At 45.0% G+C, this 9,450-nt stretch overlaps 1 protein-coding gene across 1 annotated transcript; it reads right to left on the bottom strand.

Moving 5' to 3' along the window:
- Positions 1–609: 609 nt before the first annotated feature.
- Positions 610–3,059, bottom strand: SOWAHA (sosondowah ankyrin repeat domain family member A). Its single transcript, XM_089503733.1, has one exon. It carries the CDS (start codon positions 2,960–2,962, stop codon positions 1,364–1,366), a length of 1,599 nt encoding a protein of 532 aa, XP_089359859.1. The 5' UTR covers positions 2,963–3,059; the 3' UTR covers positions 610–1,363.
- Positions 3,060–9,450: the final 6,391 nt, after the last annotated feature.

Genomic DNA, 9,450 nt, shown 5'->3' with positions numbered 1-9,450 from the left:
GCTTATTTCTCAGGAAACACAGAGATGATTATACTGTTAGTCATTTACTGATACTGCTGATAAAAACAATTCTTTTTTTCTTTTTTGCTCTTAATTGTGATTGATAAAACATGCAACACATTCAAACTTTGTTTAAAAGGTCATCACTGGAAATACATCAATGATTCTCCATGTTCATTCAATGAACACTATAAAAACAATTTGCCTAAATTGTTATTTTTCCATTATTCTGTTCCTCCTATCAAAATATGTACCCCCCAAATTTATCTCCTGTTACCACACTATTTAAAAACAATCTGTTTCACGGAACAGCAGAGGGTTCTATTACATTTCCTTAAGATGTCCCTGCATTCAGAATAGCACAGTGTTTCATAAGTTATTTTGTAAGTTTGCAGTTAGCATTGTATAGGTTTTCTATATAAAAGACAAAACTGAGTGGGCCACAAAAAGGTAGCATTGAGGTAAATATATTACTTGAAAGATGGCATATAAAGAGATTTTTAAAAAAAGTTATATATAGTAAAATATCTTCTCCATTGATTTTTCTTCCCTTTTCAATCACACTGAAAACTTTGATATAAAAGCAACATTTTTAATTTCTTGCTTCCACTTTATAAAATAGAGTACAGATTTTTACAGTGCCTTAATTTACTCGTGATTTTTAACCACAGGAATCACAGATACTCTCAAATGTAAGGTGCTTCTCATAAAACTGAATCCAGTGTGAACGACAACACAAAGGGCTGAACATTTTTAACATGGAAAATGGCACATTGTTAGAGAAGGGAGTCCTCCTTTCAATTAACAAATTAATCTGCTTTAGAAGAGCTGGCTAGGACGCTACAAAATACTTTTCATTCCCAGTTCAGAAGTGTTCAAAGACTTTAAGTCAAATGTTCTGTTCCTGAAAACTCTTCCTGCAATGAATTAAACATGGTGTTTTTGTTTCAAAATGCACTTTATATACAGGAGCACATGCAGACCAGACCTATCCTTGCTTACCCCAATGTACGTTCTTTGATTTCAGCAAGAGACAAGAGTTCAGCCTCACTCATTCAATTAATTTCCATTGAAATGCACAACAAATGAGGTTGAGGCAGCCTAAGCTGAGCACTTCCAGAAGATCCTACATTAAAGTTTGCTCACCAACACAAACCAACCCATCAAAACCCCGATGAAGCTTTGCATCAATTTAGGAAGAGTAACTTTTCTCAAGGCTATCTGTCTAAAGTCATACTCTGGAATGCTGCAACCAATTACAATGTTTAGATATACTCTCACAGAGGATCCACTTTAAATCACTGGATTATTAGACCAGCTAATATGCTCACTTCAGTGTTCATATTATTTGACATCAGGAAGACTAGTGACCAAAAAATAACTCTGACATTGGTCTCCGTTTTGCTGTTGTTGTCGTTTCCTCCTGATCTTCCTCCAGCGCCTCAGACAAGGAAGAATAAGAAGAGAAAGTCCCTCTGGACTTCATCTTCCTCCTTGGGGCTGTGGCTGCATTCAGAAACTTATTAAAAGAGGCTGGCTTCTTTAAGCCTTTAGTCAGCTCATAGAAAGCCGTATCGTCAGACAAAAGTCCCAGGACGGTGCTGGTGGAGCTCAGAATAGAGGCGGCCACTTTGGCGTTCTTCTTGATGGAAGCATTGTGTCCGGTGACGGTGTGAAGATGGGGGTCACGCAAGAGATGCCGGACTGCGAAAGAAGACCCTTCCTTCAAATACTGAAATGGCTTCTTCCCACTGTAGTCCCTCAAGCTGACTTTGGCGTTGTAGTCCCTGACCAGCTGGGCGACAACTTCTTCTTGCCCGTGTATGGCGGCAACGTGGAGCGGGGTGTACCCTCCGTGGGACTTGACATTGACGTTGATGCGAGCGCCTCCTTTCTCGGCCACCTCGATGACCTTGCGCAGCATGTCGCAGTTCCCGCTCTTAGCCGCCCAGTGCAGGACAGTGAACCCGCTCATGAAGTCCCTTTTGCTCACCAGGTCCTTGTCACTCAGGAGCAGGCCGTGCAGCTGCGGGGACCACTCTCCGGCCGTGGACTTCACCAGCCACTCGTGCTCAGCCGCTTCCAAGGGGACGGCGGTTGCACTCTCGGCCTCCTCACCTACCTTCTGAGACTTGGGCACCCGGCGTAGATAAGGGGAGCCTGAGCCCGTCTCCTCCAACTGCCGCCTCTTGGTGTACGGAGACAGGGCGCGGAGGGCCGAGGGAGCCACCTGCAACAAGTCCCTGACTCCGGGCCGCTCTTCCTCGGGGGTGGGCTCCCTGAGGCCTTGACCAGGCGCCCCAGCAGAGGGCACTACACAGCGCACTGGCAACATGCAGGGCTTCAAGGGGGGGCCTTTGGGGGCCCACCTGTCTTGGCTGGAGGGCTTGGGGGCCTCCCCATCCTCCCTTTGGAACAGGCTCTTCAACTGGGACACAGGCAGGGCCTGCTTCTCCTCCTCCTCCTCAGGGAGGGGTCCCCGAGAAGGGCCTGGGGAGCCAGGGTTGGCAGGAGCCACAAGGATGGCGGCAGCTCCCTCCTCTTCCTCCTCCTCCTCCTCCTCTTCTCCTTCCTTCTTCTCCAGGTTGTCTTTTTCTCCTTCTCCTCCTCCCTCCTCCTCCTCCTCCTTCTCCATGTTGCTGGGAGTCTCCTGGAGGGCTCTGGGTTCAGGAGCTGCCAGGGGGCGCCGGTATTTCTTCTTGAGCACCACGAACTTGACCCCTCCGAGCTCCTTGACCACGGCCACGGCGTTGACCCAGCCCTTGAAGCGCTCCCTCCGGGCGGCTGCCTCCTGCTCCTGCTGCCCATCTCCATCATCCCCAGCAGCAGGGGCCCCCGCCGAGTCCAGCAGGGGCTTGAAGCGGCTCAGCAGCTCGGCGTTGCGCACCTGGCCGCCCTGCTCCTCCAGGAAGCTCAGCACCGAGGCTTGGCTCAGGGCCGGAGGAGGCAGCCCCGAGGCCATTCCCCGGGAGAAAGGGCTGCTGGCCCTGAGGGCTTCTCCAAGAGGGGCCAAGGCTCTTCGTCCTTGCCTCCTCCTCCTCCTCCTCTCCCTCTCCACAGCCACCAATGGCTCCTTGCACCCCCCACTCGGCTGGGAGAAAGCAGGGAGGAGGAGGAGGAGGAGGAGGAGAAGGCGGGAAGAGGGAGGAAGCCTGCCCCCTTCCCTCAGCCTCTCTCTCTCTCTCTCGAGTCTCGCCTCCTGGAACACCTGCAGCCAAGGCGCCACTCGGGAGGCCCTGGAGGCAGTGGCTGTCCCCAGGGGGGTGTCACCCGGGCTGGACCCCACCCCACCCCCCTTGGCCTCCTCCCATGCCCCCCCCCCCCGCAGCCCCCTCCAGCCATGCTGCTTGGCAAGTGGCAATGGGCTCCTCAGTCGGCCACCTGCCATGGAAGGACCCTCGAATGGTCGGGAGGGAGCCCCTCAAGCAGCGCAATTCAAACTCCACCTTTGGATGAAAACATCACCAGCACAACCTCAATGTAGCCACACAGACCCAGGGAAGATTGGGTTAAAATGCAAGGTTTTTAAAGAATTTCCAAAAAATTTAAATCATTTTTTATTTTAAAAATATGTATTTATTTATTCATTCATTCAAATGAAAATTTTGAAATTTTCATTTAAAAAAAATATATTCCAGGGCCTCTCCTTACTCCCCCCTCCCTCCGTCTCTTAAAGCAGGGGTCCCCAAACTGTGCCCTGAAGAGATTTGGGGACTTCAACCCCCATGAGCCTCAGCCATGTTGGCCAATAGTCTGGGATTCTGGGGGCTGAAGGCCAAAATCCCTTAAAGAACACAGTTTGGGGACCAGTGTCTGAAAGCATTTTCAAGGGAAACGGATGAATGCCACAGCCCCTTTCTGCCAAAAGGTTGGTGTCTGAGGAGACCTTGTGTCACACACACCCGCTTTAAGGTGTCACTCTGCACACACACACCCCAAACACACACTCCCCTGGTGATGCCGCTGGTGGGTAGCACACCAATGCTCCCCAAAACCTCCCCCTTTGGGCACAAACAGACTGTGGCATTCACCTGTGTCCCTTTCAAACACCAAAGAGAGGGGCTGAATGGGGCGAGGCTTAGTGGAAGGGAAAAGGAGAGGCTCCAAGTTTTAAATTTTTTTAAAATATATATTTAATTTTTTAATTATTTTTTCTTTAAAAACATCAGCTTTTACCAATTTTTTTCACCTTAAACACATGAAACTATGTATAAAAAAGGAAAGGGTTTCCCCTTTGACAAGGTTTTAAGTCATATCTGACTGTAGGGGACAGTGCTCATCTCCATTACTAAGCCAAAGAGACAGTTGGGTTGAACTCAACTTCCATGGTCATGTGGCCAGCATTACTGCACTGACACACTGTTACCTTTCCACTGAAGTGGTACCTATTTATCTACTTGCACTTTTACATGCTTTCAAACTGCTAGGCTTACAGAAGCTGGGACTAGTGATGGGAGCTCACTCCGTCACGCAGCACTTGGGCCTCAAACTGCTGACCTGTCCATCTTGCAATCAACAGTCAGCATCTTAACCCCTGAGTCACTGCATCCTGACACTATGTATATGTATACCTATATGTAAATGCATTGTGGCTGTGCGTATGATATTGTATGAAAGGTATAGTTTTAATTTTGTTAGTTGTTTTATGTTGCAACTGTGACCATGGCATTCAGTGGTATGTGGGAATTACGATTAATGAGTAACATTAGTACAAAAAGGCATGGCTAAAGATTCTGTATGGTGTGGGTTGGGAATGGTCAAGGGGGAAAGTGTGGCACCATGAGTTGCCACACCAGGTGTTGCCTGGCACCTCCTGCTCCTGGAATTAAGGGGCAGCAAGGGAGGGGGAAGAGAGCCAATGTGGTGTTGTGGTTTGAGCCTTGGACTAGCATTCTTAAGACCAGGGTCCAAATCCCCACTCGGCCACAGAAACCCACTGGATGGCCTTGGGCAAGTCACACTCTCTTAGCCTCAGGATGGCAATGGTAATCCCTCTCTGAAGCTACTTGTCAAGAAAACTCTGTGATAGGTTCACCTTAGGGTTGCCATAAATTGGAAATGACTTGAAGGCACACAACACCCACACACAAGGGAAAGCAGAGAAAGAAAGGCTTTGTTTCTTTTTGCAAGAGTTCTTTTCTTTTTAAGCTCTTCCACAGTGCCTTTTTATTGTTCTTGTTTACTGCCCTCGAGTCGACCCTGACGCATGGCCACCATATGGGTGAGATATCTCCAAGCCCCCTGTCTGCCACTGCTCTGCTTAAGTCCTGTAGAATCAGGCCTGTGGTCCCTTTGATTGAGTCTACCCATCTGGCATGGATCTGAACAGAGCAGTGGAGGATAGCAGGGCTTAGAGGTGTCTCATTCCCAGCATTGCCATGAGTCAAGTCAACTGGAAGGCAGTTAACAAGAACAATAAAAAGGCACTGTGGAAGAACTTTTTTAAAAAATAAAAAAGACCAGCTACAAAAGGTAACAAAGCCTTTGTTTCTCTCTGCTCCCAGGTTGGCTTCCACCCTTCTACTGCCCTTTACCTTTCCTAGCATTATTATTTTTTCCAGTGAGCCATACCATCTCATGATGTGGCCAAAGTACAACAGCCTCAGTTTAATCATCTTGGCTTCCAGGGACAGTTCAAGCTTGATCTGTTCCCATTGGTTTGTCTTTTTAGGAGTCCATGGTATCCATTCAACTCTTCCCAAGCATCACATATCAAATGAATTGATTTTCTTCCTGTCCACTTTCTTCACTGTCCAGCTTTCATAACCATACATAGAAACTGGAAGTACAATGACAGGAATAACCCTAACACTAGTATTCAATAATAGTCATCTTAGCTTTCAGGGAGAGTTCATGCTTGATCTGTTCTAGAAACCATTTGGTTGTTTTCTTGGCTTCCCATGATATTCTCAGTACTTTTCTCCAGCACCACATCTCTAATGAGTTGATATATTTTTATCCATTTTTTTCACTGTCCATCTAACATATCCATGCATGATGATCGGAAATACACTGGATTGGAGCATTCAAACTTGAATGCTCAGTTGTATATCTTTATACTTTAGACTCTTGTCTTGTTCTTTTATAGATGACAGCTCTTTTAAAAACCCTCATTGACAAGTTATATAATTTGGAGGAAAATCAGAGTAGAATGCTTAAACAAGGAAAATAGCATGCGATTGCTGTTGTCATTGGCAGCGTCAGGTAAAAGAAGCAACCTGCACATACCAAGGCCTGAAATATGGGGTGGGTGAGGTGGTTCTGTATTTGCAGAGGTGGGTGGCTTTCAGATCAGAAAGACAGTTCTGGGAGTTTCATTTAAACTTTTGAGGAGCTTTCCAAGGTGCTGGACCTATTCTGAATATAGGATTCGGCATGTTGGACAGTTAGGAGTGGTTTCACTCCTCTACAGATGTGGAAGCCACCAGCCAACACTGTGTGCATGTATACACAGGTGCATATGCAGATGCTCATCTCCTGAGTCACCTGCTGACACCAGATATCAGGGTTTAAATGAACAAGAATGGCAAAAAGGAAAACATGAATATGGGAATGAGATAGTATAGGTCATCTACTCATTCAGTTATCACTTTTTTGTCTGTAATATTTGTTGTTGAAAGTCATGCATAGTCATGTAATGTGTTTTAATTGTGTTTAATGTATGGTTTTTTTTGTACATTTTTTTTTCTTCTTGTGTTTTTTTTTACTCAATAAAAATTTAATTAAAAAAAAATATGCCGGGAAAAAAAAGAAAAGAAGGTCATGCATAGGGTCACCATAAGTTGACTTAATGGCAATTAACAAGCATTATAAACAAAAAAGTGTAGTGATGACTGAATGGGTGGGTGATCTATATTTTCCCATTCACATATTTATGTTTTCTCTTTTTGTCATTCTTGCTCATTTTAAACCTGATATCTGGTGTCAACCACAGCCCTGCTCAGGTCTTGCAAACTCAGGGCTGTGGCTTCCTTGACTGAATATATCCATATGTAATATGGTTTGCCTGTTTTCCTACTTCCTTTTTCCTTACCAAGCATTCTTGTCTCCACTTAATATCACCAAAGTATAACAGTCTCAGTTTAGTCATTTTGGTTTTTAAAGAGAGTTCTGGGTTGATTTGATCTAGGATCCATTTAGTTGACTTTTAGCAGTCCACGGCATCCATACAACTTTTCTCCAGCACCACCTTTCCAATGAGTTGATTTCCTTCTTATCTGCTTTCTTCACTGTCCAGCTTTCATAACCATACATAGAAACTGGATGTATAATGGCATGAATAATCTTAACGTTAGTATTCAATGATATGTCTTCGCACTTCAAGGTATTATCTAGTTTCCTCAAAACTGCCCTTCCAAGTCCCAGTCTTATTCTGATTTCTGGATTTCCCTATGAAAACTTTGAGGCTGGACAGATGGGGGAAAGGGGTGGACAGAGGCCACCCCTTTATCCCCTGCATTGTTGCCGTGGCGACAGCACATCGTGGCAACGATGCACTCATAAAAAGGAGCTGTGAAATGCACCATTTTCTGCTGCTGCCAAGGCACCATTAGCGCCCTGGAGTGGTGTGCTGACATCTGTTGTGCACTGTGCTGTTTGGATGTGGCACACAATGCACATCATTGACAAGCATGCTGTCTGAAGGCACACATACCAAAATGGTGCCAGGAGAGCATGGTAGGGCTCAGGAGCATGGGGACGCTCCATTCTCCTGAGCTCTTAAATCAGCCTCAGGCTGGCGCATAGCACCAGTCTGTACCCAGCCTTTGTTGTTAACTGCCTTCAAGTCAACTTTGGCTTATGGACCCTATGAATGAGAGACTTCCAAATCTCCCTGTCATCACCAGCCCTGCTTTGGTTTGGCAGACTCAGAGCCATGGCAAATCTATCCATCTGGGATGCAATCTTCCCCTTTTCCTACTGCCTTCTACCTATCAAGCCCCAGTGGTGCACTGGTTAAATGCCAGTACTGCAGCCACTTGCTCATAAACCACAAGGTTGTGAGTTCAATCCCAGCCAGGGGTTCAGGGGCAACTGAGTCCTGCATTTTTCGGAGGTCACTAAAATGACTTGTTGAGGGCAATTAACTTACAGTTGTAAACCACTTAGAGACTGCTCAGTGCAGTATGAAGCGGTATATACATTGCTATTGCTGTTTCTATGAAGACAGATCTACTCGTGATGTGTCCAAAGTATGACAGCCTCAGTTTAGTCATCATGCTTTCTAGAGAGAACTGATTTGCTTTAAGACCATTGCTTTTTAGCAGACCACACTATCCGCAGAACTCTTCTTTTCTCTACCATCATATTTCGAATCAGCTGATTTTCTCCCTACTTTCTATGGAGCAAAATAGAGAAAAGATATGAGCATTTTTGTTTAAGCAATCCACATGTCTTGGGGCTCCATGCCTCCTTTGAGTGCTACCTTTTTGGTGTTACAAAGGCCATTGCAACCTCCAAAGTACAAGCTGACATCCAGAGATGCAATATAAACATATAGAAGTATCAAAAATACAGTGTGGGGATATTGGGTTGTGCACAGCAGGACCCTTGTGAAAGTAGAAAAATCAGAAATAAAAAACCCACTATTTTTTTACCTAAGAGAACATGTATCTAGGAATCTCCTGTTCATACACTGAAATTCTATAGCCACCCTCCACTGGAGATTGACCATAGAATCATGCTGGAGGACCTACAAATGCCTAGAGAAGTGTTTTCTCTAGGAATCTCTACATCCTTCATCATGACTCTATGGTCAACTTCCTGCTGGAGGACCTAGAGCTTCCTAGAGAACATATTACTCAATTCTGTGAATAATTAAATCCATAAAAGTCAGAGCTGCAAAGTAGAGGGCTGATTGTATACATTTGTACACTAAATGGAAGTCATAAGAGTGGAGGCTGGTTGGGGAAAAATAATCTTTGGATACATTTGGAAGAAGCCTTCAAGTGGTCTTTAGAAGGTTCAATATCTTTTGTTTACTTGTGCAATGCTTACTTGGCTATTTCATTTCAAATGTGCATATTGTCAATTTTGAATAAAAACTTTGCTGGTAAATGTTGAAATGCTCTTCTTTTTTGTAGCATGGAACATTCCATGCTATTTTTGCCTCCAGCACCAAATTTTCTGTTAAAGAAGTAATGTCCAGGAATACATCCACTCAGTTAACTGAGATTCGTATGCATTATAAACATCACAATAAAACAATTGCCACATAATTGTTTGAACAGAACATTTAAACCAGATGTGCTAAATGAGATAGTATTTATTCAGAGTTTTGCTTTTCCCAGAAAACACAATTAACTTCTCACATTGGCTGCTGCTCCCATGAAGCAGTTGTGCTTTTGCACTCTGTACCTGATGGATGTTTCTGAACTATCTTTGAGGAGACCACTGTCTTGTAGTATCCAAATGAAAGAGGCTAGCTAGGTTGGAAGATAAACACTTGAT

Source organism: Sceloporus occidentalis, unplaced genomic scaffold, assembly GCF_023333645.1.
Source record: "Sceloporus occidentalis isolate IW3139 unplaced genomic scaffold, rSceOcc1.0.p SCAF_1, whole genome shotgun sequence".
NCBI lineage: Eukaryota > Metazoa > Chordata > Lepidosauria > Squamata > Phrynosomatidae > Sceloporus > Sceloporus occidentalis.
Note: the sequence above shows the minus strand (reverse complement) of the source record. Positions and strands in the feature narration are given on the sequence as shown.